The 20,898-nt window shown below is 37.0% G+C and overlaps 1 protein-coding gene across 2 annotated transcripts in view; it reads left to right on the top strand.

Moving 5' to 3' along the window:
* Positions 1-19,067, top strand: part of DOCK8 (dedicator of cytokinesis 8) — an 82,066-nt gene extending 62,999 nt beyond the window's left edge. For both annotated transcript variants that reach the window (XM_026703768.2, XM_026703767.2), the window contains 15 exons: positions 1,704-1,800; positions 2,775-2,909; positions 5,796-5,948; positions 6,758-6,916; positions 8,128-8,228; positions 9,363-9,555; positions 11,016-11,159; positions 12,149-12,280; positions 13,348-13,482; positions 14,722-14,811; positions 15,579-15,815; positions 16,439-16,582; positions 17,015-17,121; positions 17,605-17,775; positions 18,600-19,067. In XM_026703768.2, the coding sequence (XP_026559553.2) occupies positions 1,704-1,800; positions 2,775-2,909; positions 5,796-5,948; positions 6,758-6,916; positions 8,128-8,228; positions 9,363-9,555; positions 11,016-11,159; positions 12,149-12,280; positions 13,348-13,482; positions 14,722-14,811; positions 15,579-15,815; positions 16,439-16,582; positions 17,015-17,121; positions 17,605-17,775; positions 18,600-18,657 (2,056 nt within the window). In that variant the 3' untranslated portion in view covers positions 18,658-19,067. The remainder of the gene's footprint in view (positions 1-1,703; positions 1,801-2,774; positions 2,910-5,795; positions 5,949-6,757; positions 6,917-8,127; positions 8,229-9,362; positions 9,556-11,015; positions 11,160-12,148; positions 12,281-13,347; positions 13,483-14,721; positions 14,812-15,578; positions 15,816-16,438; positions 16,583-17,014; positions 17,122-17,604; positions 17,776-18,599) is intronic.
* The last annotated feature ends 1,831 nt before the right edge of the window (positions 19,068-20,898 follow it).

The raw sequence follows: 20,898 nt of genomic DNA, 5'->3' as shown, positions 1-20,898 counted from the left end.
TGTAGCTTTCTGTAAAACTTTGTGGAGAGAATTCTCTGAAATCCCTTTGTTCTCCTGTCACCAGTAGCAAAAGCTCTCAGTGCTTAAGGATGGTAGTTTTAAACACACCAGAATCCCTTTGGGTGATATGCTAAATAAAATGGGAATTACTAGAGATTCCTGTTCAAACGAATACACACATTTTTGTTTGTTTCTCTTGGAGTTTGCAAGAGCCAAAAACAAACAGAATGGCAGTATATAGCAAGTTTTGAAACTCAGCGGTTCATTGCACAGATAAAGTAACGTAAGCCATTTCTTGGAACTATAACATCAGTGATTGGTGTTTTGGTAAAAATCAGTGTGATAATCAATGTGATCAGGGTTGGGTTTTATTTTATGTAGCAACTATGCTTGCCCGGTGTATGCATATGTGGCAATAAACTAACAGCTAAGGAAAAACCCACACTCTCATTCATGTGCATTGGAAGCCAAAAGTTGACATACAGATAGGAGCTCTGCAGTATGTTAGTCTGTGTCCAGCATGGTTCCACAAATGTGCATCAACATTATACAAGGACCTGTTTTTATGGTCATTTTTGAGATGGTAAACTGAACCCATTGCTGTTATGCTGTGAAGCGATTACTGAATCTTTGAATTGACAAAGAAAAGGGTGGTACTTTGAAGGATGGACACTAGAAAGAAGTAAAGATTACAATTAAAGGAAAATAATTAAATTTGACTTACTAATACAGAATAAAGCAAATATTTTAACATTTGATATATTTAAGGATATTTTTGAACAATGCCCCAAGAAATTAATTTTAAGAGTGTCTATCTCTATAAATAGATTGTGTTTAAAAGATGTTATGGAGGAGGAACAAGTTTTTCCTGAAAAGTTTGACACAGATTTGAAAGTGGATTTAAAATAGCAATAGCACTTAGACTTATATACCACTTCATAGTGTTTTACAGCCCCCTCTAAGTGGTTTACAGGGTCAGCATATTGCCCCCAACAATCTGCATTCTGTTTTACTGACCTCGAAAGGAGGGAAGGCTGAGTGAACCTTGAACTGGTGAGAATTGAACTGCTGAACTGCAGGCAGCCAGCAGGCAGCAAAAGTAGCCTGAAGTACTGCGTTCTAACCACTGTGCCACCACAGCTCATAAAAATGAAAGGCTATCAGAAGGATCTGGAAAAAAACGTTACACTGAATATACAAAAGAAACCACCTTATGTCCTTTCCCCCCTTATTTTTAGTTTGCATTCATTTTTATTGTTTCATTAAAAATAGAAAGAATTGGTTTGGGATAGATTATCATGTAGAAGAACTATGTGGGTGGTCGTTAGGAGTCAAAAAACCTCAAAGGCACATGATCAATACTACATTTTTTCATATGTTTAATACTTCCATCTTTATTGTACACAACTTTTTGAAGGCACTTTATTAGTTTTAAAAATGATGCCAAACACAATTAGCACAAAGATTCGTTAATACTCTTCATTAGTTGTTGATTAAAAACATTATATTAAACTACACTTACATTTGCTGAATATATCAAACAAATATATCAAACAAAAAAAGTTCATATATTAAAAATAAATCCAGATATGGTACTTCTAGGATTAATGATAGGTTCCAATCCTGAAAATTACCTCTGTAATGTAAGATATTATTGTATTCATTGGTTTGTGAATGTTTAATAACATTTGTTGCTCTTACAGAACAAAAGCTGAGATTGATCAAGAATCTCTGATTAGTGGAAACCTGGCTACAGAAGCTAATCTGATCATCTTAGATATGCAAGAGAATATCATCCAGGTGGGAAACTTATAAAAGGCTAACAGCTAATACTTATAGCCAGAGAAATGCAGGAGAATTCAGTTAGTCATTGGATTGTACAACAACACTTTGAAGCACATTTTACAGAAATAGCCTCAACAACCAAATGCTAGGGAACAAAGCTAAATTGCTTTACAGTTCCCACCCATTGTGGTGTAGAGAATGAATTTCTAATATTTTGAGATGTTGTGATAATACTTCAAGCACATTAGAATGAATCTTAATTTAGTGCTGTAAAAGGCTGGATTTTATTTTATTATTGAAATCTAAGTGGCATTTGTCAAATAAGACTCTGAAGTGTGAAGAGAAGAGGCACAACTGCATTATACACAAATAGCTTATAACAGACTACTTTTTAAACGTTCTGGTTTTGTGAGGAGCCCAGCGATATACATTATAATTATTAGAAACTTCACAAAACTACTGGCATTGCTGTAGTGAATTGTCTTAATTAAAAACATATAGAAATTAAAATTGTTTATAGAATCTCATATTTTGTTCTCAGCAGTAAAAATAGCATCAAAAAGAGGATGAGAACATATTGAGGCATAAACTTTGTTTACTAGATGTCTTACATACTTTTTTCCATTTAAAATTATTTCCACTGTCCCTCATCTTAAAAGATTTCAGGTGAGATCACAGCAAGAAACAAATACAGAAATAAAATAAACTTCAAAACTGTAAAAAGTGTTATTAACTGTTCTGCTTTATTCCTAAATGAATAAACATAACCCCAAAGCATGTAGGATTGCAAGTCATGCCACAGTAAACAAGATTGAACCATTATTGTATGCCAGAGGCCTCCAAACTTGGTAACTTTAAGACTTGTGGAAAGACTCAAGGGAATTCAAGGGAATTGAAGGAGTTCAAGTCCACAAGTCCTAAAGTTGCCAAGTTTGGGAACTCCTTTTGTTGGCATAAAGCCCTAAGAAGTCTCCCTTTCCTTTCAACAGGCAACATTAGCTATGGATTGCAAGGTGAACATCTTTGGAGGTGTGTTGAAGGTCCTCATAAATTCTCTGAGCTATGATCAGAGCACAACCTATTTGACCCATTGCTTTGCAACCCTCCGAGCATTAATTGTCAAGGTAAGTGTTGGCTTTATTTTGTTTTTACATTCTTCTCACTCTGTTCGGAAGCTCAGCTCCATTCCCACAGAATGTTACATTGTGGTTGGAATGAAAGGGTCCTCAATTTGGCTTTTTGCAGAGAATAAGTTACACACATTATGAACAATCAATTGATGGTCCCCAATTTCCAAGGTATGAAAGAAGCATCAAGTCAGGGGGGAAAATTGTTTTATAGCAAGAGCAAGAGCGCTTAGACTTATATGCCACTTCATAGTGTTTTACAATCCTCTCTAAGTGGTTTACAGAGTCAGCCTATAGCCCCCAACAATCTGGGTCCTCATTTTACTGACCTTGCAAGCATGGAAGGATGAGTCAACTTCGAGCCGGTGAGAATCAAACTCCTGGAATGAGCAGTGATTTAGCCTGCAGTACTGCATTCAAACCACAGCGCCACCACACTCATACAGAAAAATACTGTAGGTTCTCAAATTGTAGAAGGAAAGGTCTGTCAATAAGACAGAAAATAACTCACAGTGAAAAAATAGATGCATTGAAGAGTTCAAACTGGTGGGACCCAGGATGAGATTCTTTTCTGCTGCAGTGCCCACCCTCTGGAATATCCTCCTCCTTGAGATTAGATTTTTCCTGACCGTTAAAAAGTTGGTTCAGCCATCTAACCTTGGGCCCTGGGAGTATGGCCAAGCCCAATTCATTCTTGATATCATTGTGAGACATTGCGGACGTTCCTGGCAGCTACTCTATGCTGTTGTTTTTACATTTTTGATTATTTCATCTTGTTTTTATTTTATTTTTAGCTGCCCAGAATCACATATATGAAAAGGATATTGTATTTTATATGTATTCAATAAATAAACAAATATATATATATGGTATTCAGCTTTGTTTGGGTATTTTCCCACATCATTATAGTTGTGCTTTTAAAGTTGTAGCAACGTTTCGGCAGAATCTCATCGGCCATCATCAGGCTTCTGTATACAATATTATATGTTTTTTATATATAAAACAGAGCCTCTGTGGCGCAGTGGTTAGAGTGCAGTACTGCAAGTTACTTCTGCAGCCAGCTGCCTACAGTTTGGCAGTTCAAATCCCACCAGGCTCCAGGTTGACTCAGCCTTCCATCCTTCCGAGGTGGATAAAATAAACACCCAAATTGTTGGAGGCAATAGGCTGACTCTGTAAACCGCTTTGAGAGGGCTGTAAAAGCACTATAAAATGATATATAAGTCTAAGTGCTATTGCTATTATGATCTAAAAGATATGCCACCGAAAAGATGAGGGATATGGAAATAAGAGCAGAGCTGTAGCTCACGTAATGATTTTTAAATGCTAAGTCTCAATTAACTAACAATGGGACATCTTTCTAGGAGAGAAAAAAACCTGATCTCTCATTGATTGCTCTTCTCCTTTTCTCATCTCCCTCTGCTTGCAACTCAGTGAAATAACTGCTTCATCTGGATTTTCATTGCATAAGAAAGTTATAAAGGTCAAGAAGCAAAAAAAGAAATCTACCTCCCAAAGTGATATAGAAAAGGCCAATCAAAATGGTCAGGGGAACGGAGCAGATTTACACTTGGAAGTTTTCAGTTTAAGAAAAGGCATGTACAATATGACAAACCCGCTTTGTCATAGCCCCAGGATCCAGAATCAGTCACTGAAGTTGAGTGGTGGGAAGTCCTGGGCAGACATCCTTAAGTACCCCCTTCATACTGCATTTAGTTTAAACGGTGATGTTTGTCACTGCAAGAATTGATGATGGCCACCAGCTTACATGGATTTCAAAGAGAATGAGGCAAATGTATACACCAAGTTTATTAGTCAGGGTGCCTACATGCTATCTCCAGGACTAAAAACAGCATGTCTCAATATATTAGCTACTGAAGGAAACAATAGAAGGGCTATGATTCTCCTGCTCTACGCTTAGCCATTAAGGATAACAGAACGTCAGACTAGATTGGTATCTGCTGAATCATGGAATTGTAAAAATGGAAGCAATCAGAAGGATTATGTAACACAGCCCACTGCAATGGGCAGGATAACCAATTAAATTGCCCATAAGAGATGTCTTTCCTATGCTTCATTAAAACTTCCATAGGCAGACTGCTCATTATTCTATAGAGATCTTATTGCATCTTGCTGTATTAATATTTGTCTTATGACATACCATAAAGAGTAGCTTTGCAATATTATAAAAGGGCTTAACGGGCCTTTATGAAATGTAATTTTTAAATCATTTCCCAAATTTTAATAACTTCCTGAAGGCACCAGAACTACAAGTAGTCCTCAACGTATGCCACAATTGATACCAACATTTCTGATGCTAAGTGAAATATTTGTTAAGTGAGTTTTGCTCACATTTTGTGACCTCTCTTGCCACAGTTGTTAAGTGAATTGCCGCAGTTAAGTTAGTAAAATGGTTGTTAAATGAATCTGGCTTTTCCCTTGACTTTCTGTGTCAGAAGGTCAAACAAGGGGATCCCATGACCCCAGGACACTGCAACTATCATAAATATAAGCCAGTTGCCAAGAGTCCGAATTTTGATCATGTGTCCATGGAGATGCTGCAGTGATCGTAAGTATGAAAAATGGTCATGTCACTTTTTCAGTGCCATTGTAACTTTGAATGGTCATGAAATGAAAGGTGTTGTAAGTCAAGGACTACCCTTATAATGGAAATATGTCCTCCCTGTAAAATGTCTTGATTGGGTATTTTATTTTTACTGTTGTTGTAAATCCGAGCTGTGGTGACCACAGTTCCCCCTGTGGCCTACAGTACTACAGCCATAAAAGTGAAGGATTTTAAAGGAGATGCAATGTTTTTTTCTATAATCACCTGTCAACCGAAGAGCCCAATGCTGTTTAGTTTGACAGTCTTTTCTCCTGCAGTTTGGAGAGCTGCTCTTTGAAGAAGAAGTGGAGCAATGTGCTGACCTCTGCCAGAAAGTCCTGCAGCACTGCAGTAGCAGTATTGATACTACTCGGGTTCAAGCTTGTGCTACGCTTTATTTCTTGATGAGATACAGCTTCAGCTCCAGCAGTGTAAGAGTAGAGATGATGCTCTTTCTTCTAGTCGAGGCCTGAATTCACAATTTGTGTTTCCACTTTCCTTACTTTTTACAGAATAATTAACATCTACCATAATTCCTCTTCTTTCATTCTTTTTTGGTGGTCCACTTGCTAAATGTTATTCTTCACTATTTGCAAAAGGATTCACTTTCTGTATTCCATGCAATGTTTTGGGGGATTTGGGGAAATTGGTACTGCCATAGGATGAAGATCATATTTTCAATAATTATTTTTGCACATGTCAGTGTTGTAAGTCTAAAATTCAGAATTTAGAATGATGGCCTGTTTAAAACAATCTTGTAAACCATCAAGGATTACTTAATTTCAAATCTATAACTGGAATAGAAAGAAACAAATAACAGCATAAATTGGATTTGTGAAGATCATACATTTCAATGTTTAATTATATCTCAACCTCATTATTTAATCTTGAATGTAGAACAGCTTAAGGATATGCCATTATGTAAAATAAATAAAGCATAACCTTGTTTGTTTGTCAAACGTGTACAAGATAGCAGGTATAGGTATAAACATAAATATAAACAAAGGAAGTCAGTACAGATAAATGGGGACAGTAAGATAGAGATGGTAGGCACGCTGGTGCGCTTATGCATGCCCCCTTAAAGTTTGATTCTGTGGTTGCTTTCAATAGGACTGTCTCAGAAATAAGGATTCTGTCCCATTCACTCAAAAGGAAATTCTAAAAAATTCTATGTATAGGATCTATGCACCTGATTTGCATCATCAATTATTTGTTCCCCCCCGCCCCTCTTTTATAAAAGAACTTTGCAAGAGTGAAAATGCAAGTGACAATGTCCCTGGCATCTCTGGTTGGTAAGGCTTCAGAATTTAATGAAGAATATCTCAGGAGGTCATTACGGACCATTTTGGCATATGCAGAGGAAGATTTAGAAATGCAGTCAACTTTGTTCCCAGGACAGGTAAGGCATTTTGTGGCCTTTAATTCTTTTGCATTAATTTACGCTTTCTATATTTAGATAAATTTATTGGGCAAAACCTGTATTGCTTACTCATAGGTAAAAACAGCAGCAAAGGCACTTACTTCAGCAATCAAAGCTATATCTAATCTCTCCAATATTTTTTAGTAAAGCTTCAGCGAAAATACTGTAGGGTTATTGGCAGTTCCTAGAATGCTCTTTTTGCTTGTTATTTCTCAAAGCAAGGAAGAAGCATCTAACCTCTACAAAACTGGGCTTTGCAAATTACCCTAGAGCAGGAATGTCCAATCTCAGCAACTTTAAGACTTGTGGACTTGAACTCCCAGAATTCCCCCATGGCTGGCTGGGAAATTCTGGGAGTTGAAATCCAGATGTCTTAGAATTGTTAAGGTTGGGAAACCCTTGCCCTAGAGAGAGGATGAAGTAATTGGTAATAAAAATGATGGGAAAATACTGCTGTATTTAGTTAAGGAACGGTTGGCATGAAGGTCCAAAAAATAATGCCATTGATGCCTGACATGAACCACATTTAAAACAACCTGAGGAATAAAACAATAGTATATCAACTTAATAAATATGTCTTTTGTCCCTGTCTCCTTTTGTTCTTGGCTTATTTGAGCCAGCAAACAAATCCGAAAAGATTTCTGGAAATACAGTTCAGTTATTTATTTTTGTTTGAATTAGGAAACTCCTTAATGTTTTAGGAACAGGCTATCATGTAATATCTTGACTTCCCCAGTCCCCACCCCTAATCTATCAGTCCTATTTTATCAGGTTGGAGGAAGTAGGAAACTGTTGCTAATGGAAAAATTCTTGATCTGATTCCCAGTTTGTCAAAAACCAAGAATACAAAAGCTGAGTCCTCAGGCAAAGGATGAGTTCCTATCATGATTGGTTACGGTGATCTATTCTAATTCAAATAAGATTACATTGAACTGGAACTGGAACGCTGCTCATTGTGCTCACATTGCAATCCTTGAGGAACATTGCTTACATGATATAATAAGAAAGAAATGTAATATTTTAGAAGTTATATTATATGATCCCAATTTTGTTAGGTGTTGTTGGTAAACGGAAGCCCCATTTTCAATATTCTTCATTGTGGGGTGGGATGTCCATTTCCTTATCAGTGATCGTTGTTTTTTTTTGAAATCTGTGGAGAAAAACCTGAAAATTTGTTTGAATTTATTTAGGTGGAAGAATTGTTGCACAATCTGAATTGCATATTATCAGACACAGTAAAAATGCGACAGTTTCAAGAAGACCCAGAGATGCTTATGGATCTTATGTACAGGTTGAAAACTCTAGCATTTTTCTAGCATTCAGATCACTTACAGTTTAGATTCTAGTTTAGAGGCTTCTGATGTCTTGTACTGAATATCTATTTTTCCAAAGCGGTTATTGCAACTTCCTTGGAGAAGAGGGTTCCTTATTAATTCTAAGTTTTTAATCTAGGATTTTATTAAGTTTTTAATTCCTTTTACTTCCTTTTATATATATTCGACAAAAATAAATTGATTCTATGGTGTAGTTTCTCATAAAAATTACAAGTGGCCTACCTGATCCAGATTTGAATGCCTCTCCTCCAGAGATGGTATTCAGCAGGTTCTGACCAGTTCTGGAGAACCGGTAGCGGAAATTTTGAGTAGTTCAGAGAACTGGCAAATACCACCTCTGACTGAAGATTTTACAGTATCGTTCCCCTGCCACACCCACCAAGTCACGCCCACAGAACCAGTAGTAAAAAAAAATTGAATCCCACCACTGCCCTCCTCTGTTTTCATGTGACTACACTTCACGTGCTCAACAACCAGGCTTCATTTACAGTAATTTGCAGCCTCCTGTGGTCCCATGGCCAGGTTTTAGAATGATTTTGTCAAAAGCTGGTGTTTACTTCTGTTTCTCAGCAGGAGCAATCCATAGCGAAACATGGGTGTGCATAACAAAACCTTGGCATTCACCTAACGATTACCACCCAAAAAAGGTTGTAAAATCAGGGTGACCCAATTTACAATCCTCACAAGTTATGGCATTGATGGGCAGGCTCCATTATGATCCTAATTTGAGGATTATCTGATAATTAGAGGATTATTCTTTTTTGGCAGCATGGTAAAAAGCTCATTAAAATTACCTTTGGAATTTAGTCTATTAATAAATGTGTCACTGAAAAACAAATCTACATAAGGGCTCATTAGAAATGTGTTGCAGAACATAAGGAAAGAGATATTTATGAGGCAGTTCTGATGTAACCTTTTTGTTAGTAGTAAAAGAGATTGAGATACGGTAAATTGTATGGAATATTATTATTTTCTAGTTACTTGCCATTTTCAAGCCAGATGCTATGGTTCAAGATCCAATAATATGATATCGTTCATCATTCAAGCAAAAAACCAAACCAAACGTTCTTTTTCTCATGTTATTTTCTTAGAATTGCCAAAGGGTATCAAACTTCACCTGACTTAAGGCTCACCTGGCTTCAGAACATGGCAGAGAAGCACACCAAGAAAAAATGCTACACGGAGGCTGCCATGTGCCTCATTCATGCTGCTGCTCTTGTGGCAGAATATTTGAGCATTTTAGAGGACCATAGTTATCTGCCAGTTGGAAGTGTCACTTTCCAGGTAGGAGCAAATTACTCCATTTCATGCAAGTCTTTTTCTGGGTAACCAAGGTTAAGCTAGATTGATCCCACAAATGCTAAGCACATTCACTGAAGCTTAACAAGGGTGACAGGATAAAAACCAATAGCCAAAGCAGATTGCAGAAATAAAGCAGGGAGAAACAGCCTACTTCTCATTATTGGTACTGCATGAATCTTTCTAGGCAGATAAGAAGCTTGTAAGATTTAAATCCTTTCTTTGTACTCAGCATACCTGCACACTGAAAACTACATATTCAGTATAATTAGTTTAGAAATCCAAAAGCTTATTGTTCTATGCCACACTACTTGCCAAAAAAAAATAGGCAGGGTATGATATCAATTTAAAAGTTACCTAATTTAGAGTAGAGAGCCAGTTTGCCATTATGTGTACCATGTGTATAATGATTAAGGCATTGGGCTAGAAACCAGGAGACCATAAATTTTAGTCCTGCCTTGAATTAGAAGCCCGTTAGGTGGCATTGGACCAGTCACTTCCTCTTGGCGCTAGAAAGGAGGCAAACATTTCTGAAAAACCTTGCCAAGAAACAGAAAAGTTTTGTTCAGGCAGTCTCTGAGAATTGGACACAACTGAACAGAAAATAAAGTTAAAGTGAATCCTAACTTATTCACTCTTTGTTAAGAGTGAATCTTATACAAAGCAGAATGCAAATCAGGAGAAGCATGCTACAGAAGCAGTGGACTTGTGAAGAGAAAACACTACACAGATATTTTAAAAATTATTTTACCCTATTTATCCTATCCTATTATTTATTATAGGGATACAGAGTTCTGGGCAGAGATGTGGTCCCTTGTCCAAACCTGAAGTTATGGAGAATATAAATGTGTACATCCAAGGCCCACACATTCCAAGTTTGACAAAACCTAAGGATTAAAAAAACCTTTCCATCCTTACCTTAAGTTCAGCCTTCTTTCTAGCGTGTTGTAGTGTTCCCTATGCAGTGAATCATGTTCTTAAGTTTCAAAAGCCATCCTGAATACTTTGAAACTGGCATGTGCCAATCTTATTAAACATGCTCGTCTATACAAGTTTTCAAATGAAATTCTGAAGCTACAGCATGTTATATAGCAGATGAATTACTAAGTAAATCATTCTAGATAGGATATTTAATTGCAAAAGTTCCTCCCCTTAACACAAAGTCCAGTTAAAATCAATGATTTATTTCGGAAATAGACTGTTAGTGGGCAAACAATATTTTCCTATACAAACTGAAAATGAGCATTCACATATATTACTACTTGAGTTATGAGAGATGAAGGAAAAAAACGAATATTTGTCGGTAAAATTTGGTGGAGTTTTTTTCTTTTTGCCAGATTATATTTTAATAATATAAAACAAAAGTAAAAGGAATAAAGAAAGATTTCCATTAGAATACAATATTCAGAGTTGTCTATTCTGTAATTTCTTCTTCTCCTTTTCAGAATATTTCCTCCAATGTCCTAGAAGAGTCCGCTGTTTCGGATGATATCCTGTCTCCAGATGAAGATGGAGTTTGCTCTGGAAGATATTTCTCAGAGCACGGGTTGGTGGGACTGCTGGAAAATGCTGCTGAGCTTTTTAACACTGTGAGTAGCAGTACACCGTCTTTTATTTATTTTGTTTATTTATATATGTCTTTAATTGGATTTACAGGCTGCTGCAACTCTAGGCAGCTTACATCTCTAAAAGCAGGATCAATAAAATGAAAGTAAAAGGCATGCACATCTAGAACAAACAATCCAATGCATCAAAAGAAAACTAACTCGAGGCTTGACAGCCATCTTAACGCCAGGCCTGAGAGCCAAGCCAGCTTTTCAAAGATTTGTAGAACTGTTGTGGAGAGGAGCCATATGCATTTCCAGGGGGGTGCTAGAAATATTTCCTAATAAATGACATTGTTTAATTTAAAATATTTATGTCCTGCTTATTTGAATTGCTTGGTTTAAAACCTAATGTGGGTGGGTACATGAAAGCACTGTTGTATTCATGGGAATAAGGAAAAACTTTGGTTGACTTCTTTGCTTAAATAAATTATCCTGAAGCTCTGTAAATTTAAGTATATTTCTTTCTTTGTTTAGTCCAGGGGTGTCCAACCTTGGCAACTGTAACACTTGTGGACTTTGACTGCCAGAATTGGCTAGGAAATTCTGGGAATTGAAATCCACAGGTCTTAAAATTGCCATGGTTGGACACCCCTGGTTTAGTCACTTGTGCGGACAATCTCATTTCAATACCATTTTGTAGTAAAGTGATATAGTCACCATTCATATTCCACGTCATATCATTTTAGTTCTAGCTATATCAAACCCAATATCAAAAAGATTTTGTCTGAATTGAGTACAGCCTTAATTTACACATTAGCAGTGGTCTGATTTACACAGCGCATTAAGCAGTGGTGCACTTTGCTTGCTTTTGTTTAGGTTTGTGAGCATGTGAGCCTTGTCACTGTGCCTTCGCTGGGGAAAACAGTGTACAGCTGAGCAAACATTTCTTAGTCAGGCATGATGCTCTAACTGTGGTAGTTTTCTGATGAATGATTGAAAGTATTTTAAAAAATGTTTCTTGTTTCCACAAGGGAGGATTGTATGAAATTGTCAATGAGGTCTACAAGATTGTCATTCCCATTTTGGAAACAAATCGAGACTTTAGGAAGCTTTCTTCTGTTCACAGTAAACTCCAAAAGGCTTTTGAGAGCATAATAAATAAGGTACTTTTTCTGTTGTTGGGCTACAGTATTTCTATATTGATTAGGAAGATAAGGATATTTGCAATATAGGTAGTTCTTGACTTACAGCCACTCATTTAGTGACCATTCAAAGTTCCAACGGCACTAAAAAGAGTGACTATTTTTCACACTTATGACCATAGCAGCATCCCAATGATCATCTGATCAAAATTTGGATGCTTGCCAACTGGCTCATATTTATGATGGTTGCAGTGTCCCAGGGCCTTTTGTGATCACCTTTTGTGATCTTCTGAGAAGCAAAATCAAGGGGAAGCCAGATTCCTTTAACAACCATGTTTTAATCTCTTAATAACTGCAATGATTCGCTTAACAATTGTGGCAAGCAAGGTCATAAAAAGGGGCAAAAGTCACTTAACAACTGTCTCATTTGGCAATGGAATTTTTGGTCTCAATTGTGGCCATAAGTTGAGGATTACCTGTACAACCCTTTTTCCCCCCTGCTTAAAATTTCACTTTAACGAGGATGTGCTATTCAATAAATGCCTGTCTGCTGTGCTATTTGTATTAACATAGGATTCCACTACAGTATTTTTTCCCAAGTAGCTAAAAAGCTTTGTAAGGTTATAAATGCTCTGTATATATTTACATTCAGCTAAGAGGCATACTTTTTTTTTTTTGCAAACTTGGTAATTCTTTGTGTAAATTGCTCCAAATCTTTGGTTGATTGATTGAGATACAGAGAGACACATTGTTGATCAGGTACTAAAACAAGTAGCTAACTTTGATAGTGTTGTGAATGGGAGCAGAACTCACCTTCAATAAAATTCCAAGGAATGATTTTCACACAGAAAGTTCTCCAAATTTGTAACTTTAAAAGTTGTGGCCTTTACTCTCAGAACTCCTCAGCCAGCCATGCTGCTGGGGAATTCTGGGAGTTGAAGTCCACAAGTCTTAAAATTGCCAAGTTTGGAGAGCCCTGATCTCATCAGTTCTTCTAGGCCACACTTAAAAGTAAAACACAACTGCTCTTTGGAAAACTGCTGCAAAAAAGACAGGTTTATTTCAGTGATTTTGTAATCATCAATCAGGGTCAAAAGAGAATGTTTGGGACTTATTTCCGTGTTGGTTTCTATGGAGCCGTCTTTGGAGATCTGGATGAACAGGAGTTTGTTTATAAAGAGCCTGCCATAACCAAACTTCCTGAGATATCTCACCGATTGGAGGTAGGTAATTATACCTATAATTTTAAAAATGTAGCAAAAGACTATTCAGAAAGATACAGTTTTATAAACTGAATAGAAACGGTAAAGGAATAATTTTGTTGATAGTCTCCTAAACTAATCTTACCCGATGTCATGCCCCCCCCACCCATTGTAATGGGACAGCAGCCCCTACAATGCCTTCTGGGGATTCTGGGATTTATAATTCATGCAGATCTGGAGATTTTATTTCACTAAATATTATTTTTATTTTGAAACCAGGAGCTTAGGGTTGGTTTCCAAGCCAATTGTTGCCAAACTCTCTTGTGGAATGTGATGAGTGAGTCTCTGGCCATAATCAGGAGCATCAGTGTTATCTGCAGGTGTTTAGTTATAATGCAATAAAATGTACTCTGCTATTTTTGCTATTCTCTGGATGTACTATAGTCGACCTCACCAATTCCTTGGATGCATTTAATCTTTTGTCCTTTTAATGCTTTGGAGTAGGTTGCTTATGTTGGTTCTCACTTCAGCTCGGGTAGCCTTTTTTTCTTTTTTCAAACGTATTATAAAACCACCTGAAGCACTTAAATAATTAAACATAAATAAGTACAAGATCACAAGGGGGTTAAAATCAGCGTATTATATGTGGTGCAGCCAATGAATGGTCTTCCTGTTGCCACAGGATTCTCAGACTGATGAAAAAAAAAAAGCATGTTGTGAGAGCTTTCCAGAAAGCTATAAGGACTGGGGCTAGCCTCCCCTCGGGGGGGATGAATAGCACTAGCAATAACACTTCCCAATGATCATACTGCTTCATAATGCTTTACAGCCCTCTCTAAACAGTTTATAGAGTCAGCATATTGTCCCCCAAAATCCGAGTCCATATTTTACCAACCTCCGAAGGATGGAAGGTTGAAAACCTTGACTTGGTGAGAATCGAACTGCTGAACTGTTGGCAGCCGGCAGTCAGCAGAAGTGGCCTGCAGTGCTGCATTCTAACCACTGTGCCCCCATGGCTCTCTCCCAGGGAGAGATGCTACAGCAGAAAAGGTTCATCTCTTAGGTGTCATCCTTCCTCTCCTACTGGATATGATGGGATGTGTTCATTTAATCGGAGAGAGATAGTCCCTCAAATAGTCTGGCCCCGTGTCATGTAGGACTTTAAATGTCAAAAAATACACTTCAACTTATCACTTGACTTATTCCGTAGACTTGTGTGTGCACGTATTATCTATACTCCTGATTTTGTTCCCTTCTCAGGGATTTTATGGTCAGTGCTTTGGAGAAGATCGCATTGTTGTGATCAAAGACTCTATTCCTGTCGAAAAGAACAAGTTAGATCCCAGAAAGGTATGGTAACATTGCTTCTAACTTTTATTTTGCAGTTAAAAGCCACCTAAAGTCTGAGCCTAAATTAAGACAAGTTTGTCCAAATGAAAAGGGAGTAGAGTCTGGGAAGGCACCAGCACAGTATTGCAGGATCCAGATGCCTATGGTGAACATCCCAGAATAGTATGGCAGAGAGAGACTGGAGTTCAGTCTTGCAAGTGATCTTGCAAGATCCAGTCTTGCATGGTGGGTGCTAGATTGCTAATAAATGTCAACTAAATAAGAATAGGATACAGGACATGCATAACAAATACCTTCTCTTTTTCATGTGTGACTCCCTTTAGCCTTGAGCTTGATAATAATTAACCTACAAGGCCCTACATGGTGCAGTAGTTAAGGCATCCCATTGGAACCAGGAGACTGAGTTGTAGTCCCGCCTTGGGCATGAAGCTAAGTGAGTTATCTTGAGCCATCACTCTTTCGCTCTCTGCCTAGGAAGCAGACAGGGGCAAACTACATCTGAGAAACCTTGCTAAAAAAATAAGGAGGGACGACTCCAGGCAGTAACCAGGAGGCAACACTAAGATGAAGATCCCAAATAATAATAATTACATCCTGTGACAATACCTTCAGCACCATCAGACAACAAGAACTTCCTGTCTAAGATCCTTGGGAAGAACTTAATGGACGGATAAAAATCTCAAATCCGGTCTAAATATCTAGCTGACTGTGTGATGAATCATAGTAATAATTAACATATAAGACTTAGCACTCTACCTTCTCCCCAGGCCTATATACAGATTACCTATGTGGAACCATACTTCGATGACTATGAGATGAAAGACAGAGTGACCCCCTTTGAGAAAAACTTCAATCTTCGACGATTTATGTACACCACCCCTTTTACTCAGGATGGGCGTCCACGAGGAGAGCTGAGTGAACAGTATAAGAGGAAGACCATTTTGACCACAATGCATGCTTTTCCTTACATCAAAACTAGAATCAACGTAATTCAAAAGGAGGAGGTAATGCTCATACCTTAAGAAGGAGCAGTGAATCTGTAGCTTCAGGGTTGTATTGTACCTTTGTCCTACTTTTGGAATTTCCTCTGATCACAACTGCTGAAGATACAATTTTCAGTCATTTTAAGGCCAGGAAAAACTATTAAAACTATAAAGTTTTTTACTATAAAGTTTTTTTAACTTTATAGTGTATAGCAGGGGTGTCCAACCTTGGCAACTTTAAGACTTGTGGACTCCAACTCCCAGAATTCCTCAGCCAGCTTTGCTGGCTGAGGAATTCTGGGAGTTGAAGTCCACAAGTCTTAAAGTTGCCAAGGTTGGACACCCCTGGTGTATAGGCTACAATACCTAGACTGCAAAAATGCTTAGGATCCCTAAATGGCAAAGGAGATACAGAAAATGCTGGGTCACTGTTGCCATTTACTAAGCAACCTTGATGCTTTGCAGACCAGATATCGTAGTCAAGTCCTTAAAAAGGGGTTAGAGAAAACACAAAGTAAATCTCTCCAATTCTTGGGGGGAAAAACCCTGCTCCAGTGTACCTGCGTGGCCCTGTGCTTGCCTTCCAGACTTTTATTTTATTAATGTCTGCATTTTATTAATGAACGGGCTATCTTTGATTTCAGTACGTGTTGATGCCAATTGAAGTAGCAATCGAAGACATGCAAAAGAAAACCCTTGAGCTAGCAGTTGCCACCAACCAAGTGCCTCTGGATGCCAAAATGCTCCAGATGGTCCTTCAAGGTTCTGTAGGAGCTACCGTTAACCAGGTACATAAGGATACATAATAAAATACCTATGCTTTGCAGAGTACTATTTTTTGTTCAGCCTTACCGGCATATTGGGAAAACAGCAACAATGAAAATGTCATAACTATGTGTGCACGTACCCATTCCTGAAATAAACTTAAGTTTTTCATTGTTGCTCACATCATCGAATGATTCCTGAGGCTCTTACCAGGTGTATAATCTATTGGCATTCACTTTCTGATCTGGGTGATTTTATAATTTTGCTACCATTAAGTAGATTCCTGATGCTGATTTTCTCTTTATTCCCCCCCATTCTATTGCACCTGAGATTCCCTGAAAATTCATCGCCCAATTAAAAGGCCCTTTTTGTTCTTCTATTGGGTGTTACGTGCTAATATTTCTATAGATAACAAAATGTAGTTCCCTAATACAGTTAAATGTTATTCTAATAAGGGACCACTAGAGGTAGCCCAAGTGTTTCTGGCGGAGATTCCAGATGATCCAAACCTTTACCGACATCACAATAAGCTGAGATTATGCTTCAAAGAGTTTATAATGAGGTAAGTAAAGGGGACAGAGAAATCAGTTAATCTTGCAATTACCCTGAGTGGGTCTGTACTAGCAGATTTGGGTGCGAGAGGGCTTCATAATGAGGGCTAATAATTCAATCCAATGAACCTCCTAGACTTATTGTTATGGAGACAAAATGAAGAAATAACCTCATATTGGTGGCCTTAAGCTTCAACAGAAAAGGTGGGAGGGCATACATCTAACAAGTAAAAAGTCACAGGATCTGCCCTGCATTATACGGTAATCATTGATAAAGCATATTTCTACATTTATAGAAGGAAAACTAATAATGAGATCGCCTCCGATTGTAACATAAGAAGTATGTTATTTTTAATATTCATCTTTTCCCATCCTACTTTTTCAGAATGAGGTCACTAATATGCATATTCTGGTCAAGTGTTTGATGTCACTACACGTGGCTTAAGTGTAACCCATCACCAAGTAATTGTTTTTTTCCATTATTTGGGCAACAGGTGTAGAGAAGCACTGGAAAAAAACCGGCACCTGATTACCCCTGACCAAAAAGAATATCACAAGGAACTGAAGAAGAACTATGAGAAATTAGAAAACAGCCTCAGACCAATGATTAGGAGGAAAATCCCAGAGCTATATAAACCTCTTGTGAAATTTAACAGTATTTCAAGGTATTAAAACAATATTATATTTTGGATGCTGACTGCATCAAAGCATGTGTTACACAGGAGTGAGGAGCATCCAGTCAGGATCAGGTCATCAGAATTGTTATACAGTGTCTTAATAAAATTAGATTTGCACAATAAACTGGGATAATCCCTATAATGCAAAAAAGAATTTTTATCCTATTCCTGATTTAAGTTACAATTGCTAAACGGAGAATATATCCTGTCTCCATCTAAGCCGAAATGTATCTTCGGGATACAGCAAATATAATTCAACTGTTTCTAAATTGAAAATAAGTTGTGCTTTTAAAAAATTAGCCTAGATTAAAAAATGCAAAAAGCCAAAACCTATAGATGTTTCCCCCAAATTAATTTTTAGCCTGATTTGTGTTTCTATTTTTATATTTCTACAGAGGCAAAATCCTCTGGATTTTGATGATGTACATTTTATACTATAGCCATTTAAATTTAAAGGCTACATTATATGAACATAGTATTAAATATTTGAATAGATCATGTCTTTTCTTCTAGTTGTTTCTATATAAGATGATGCACTATTTAAATATGTTGCAGTAATATATAGCTATGTAATCAGTCATATAATAATAAAACAAGGAGTATATTGAATAATAAGTACTTTTCAGAAACATATTAATTCTGCTTCAAGGGAATAGCATATTTTTTCTCTGTCTACTGACACCAAGAAAGAAAGACTTTCTATGCAGACTGAATGTTCTTTGATTGTCTTGTTAAAATCTCTCTCCCTCTCTTTCCACACACATTTCCATTTTCACATTTTAAAATGATTTTATCATTGTTATTCATTTCAGAGATTCTTTCAAAAATTCTAGTATAAGGAGGTATGAACTGCCCACGCAGAACTCTTAGGAAGAATAGACTTATGAAAACAAGCAATCCTTCGGCAACAGAATCAAATGAAGGAGGACACTGGAAGCTCTTCTCACCATTCCTGATGACCACATTTTGTCAATATCATGACCAGCAATTGCTGCGTATGAGTCAAAATGGCCATTGGCTGCAAGAGGGCAGATTGCTGGGATTTTTTTTCAGTTTAATATTATTTGTACTTCCAAAGAAAATATTCCTGCATTTTCTCCAAAGATATAAAGGCCAGTTAACAGATGTTGCACTGTCTTCCCTTTTTGTATGTTTAAATAGCTGTGAAGACTACTTTGTGGATCTTTGATCACAGCAGTCCTATGAAAATGACTAGAATTAATATAAAGAGCATTTAGTTTAATCATGGATGGCATTCAAATTATATAGACAGGTTCTCCGGAAAGTGCAAATATCGACAGTAACAAGGTTTAATTAAATAAGATTTAGCTCAAGTAAAATCTGATTGAGCTTAATATGTAAATTATGAATATGTACAATTCTGATTTGTTGCATGAAATCAACACTCTGAAATACTTGACAGGTAGCATTGCAATGGGCCTATTAAGCAATTGTGTCATAGAAGCTGAGGTTTTATTTTATCAAAAAGGATAAAAAGCAAGTTTAATAAATTTGAGGAAATAGGATTTGATAGCAATGGAGAGTCCATCTTAATTATATTTTTTCTTACTGTTATAGCTACATAATTCAATTGCTGAATTATGTATATTGTTATATACATAACAAAGGTAAACTCACAGCTGCCAATTTTTTAGCTGGGCTGGCCTTTATATACATTGAGATACTCTTATTATTATTATAAAACTAGGAGTAGATTTATTATAATTTTAGAAATATGAAGTGCTTCTTGATAATAGCATATTTCTGAATATTTGGTAAAAAAAATTTCCTGTTACATACCTGTGTATATGTATATAGTGTTGTAAATTGTCCAAGTCTTTGAGGGCAACTTAATATTTTGGCACTTTTAAACTTCAGGATCTACAATTGGTATATATAATTTTTTAATAAAATAAAATATTTTAGTATGAAAAATCCTTGTCTGATTTCTGATTCAAATACGGTAGCACTATACTATCCTCTTTAATTTTCCAAACTCCATGTTTGAAAAAGAAGACAGTAGAACAAGACTTTGAGAAATTTCAGCTACACTAAGCAACATATGTTCATTAGCAGTAGGACGCTATACATAGCAGTGCTTGACATTACTTTGCTATATGTATGGACCTAACACTGGTGGCTCTTGTTCGGTGCAGGTAGTTCTTGACTTAAGACATTCATTTAGCAACTGTTTGAAAGTAGAACAGTGCTGTGAGAGTCTATGACAATTCGCTGTGGCCAACTGGCCAGGGCCAATTAGCCACAGCCAACTTGCTGTGGGACAACTCACTGTGGGACAAAAGTTACGTTAATATCAAAGAAATGGTGGAATTGAATCAGTAAAGAAAGGATGAAAAAGGCGGGAGAGAATGAAATATGAATGACAACAATTAAAATGATTATTTATTTTAAATAATTAAATTGAATAGTTAAATTGTCCTATAGCGAATTGGCTGTGGCAAGTTGTCCCACAGTGAGTTGGCTGTGGTAAGTTGGCCGTGGTGAGTTGTCCCATTTGGAAGCAGTGACTTAACTCCTTGCACTTATAATCATTGCAGCATCCTCACTGTCACATGTTCACAATTTGGGTGTTTGGCAACTGGTATATATTTACAATGGTTGCAGGATCCTGTGGTCATATGATCACCCTTTGTGTCCTTACCACAGCCAGCTTCTAACAAGTCCTTGAGAGAAGTTGGATTTGTTTAATTACCGCATGGTTCACTAAAAAGCACAGCAAAAAAGGTTATAAAATTGGGCACGGTCACATGATGACTCATTTACGAACCACATCGCTTAGCAACAAAAGTTCTGGTCCCAATTGTCAGAAGTTGAGGACTATCTTTACACTTGCAATTTTTTTTCCAGATCAACTAAATGTGAGCCTGGAATGGCTCTACATCTGAACAGCACTTTAGGACAATGGACATGGTGATCAATCTGTTCCTGGTTTCCATGGCTTAATTAAACACAGGATTCTATGTCGCCAAAATGCAATTCTCTCTACTGTAGCATTATATCTCAGAATTGCTGATTAGGCATCAGTATTCAGCTAGCTTATTCTTCTGTTACAAATTGCTCCCTTCGACTTGAAAGAACAGTAACTGAATT

The sequence above is a fragment of the Pseudonaja textilis genome, chromosome 2 (assembly GCF_049901715.1).
Source record: "Pseudonaja textilis isolate UNSWEBS1 chromosome 2, rPseTex1.2, whole genome shotgun sequence".
Classification (NCBI taxonomy): Eukaryota; Metazoa; Chordata; class Lepidosauria; order Squamata; family Elapidae; genus Pseudonaja; species Pseudonaja textilis.
Note: the sequence above shows the minus strand (reverse complement) of the source record. Positions and strands in the feature narration are given on the sequence as shown.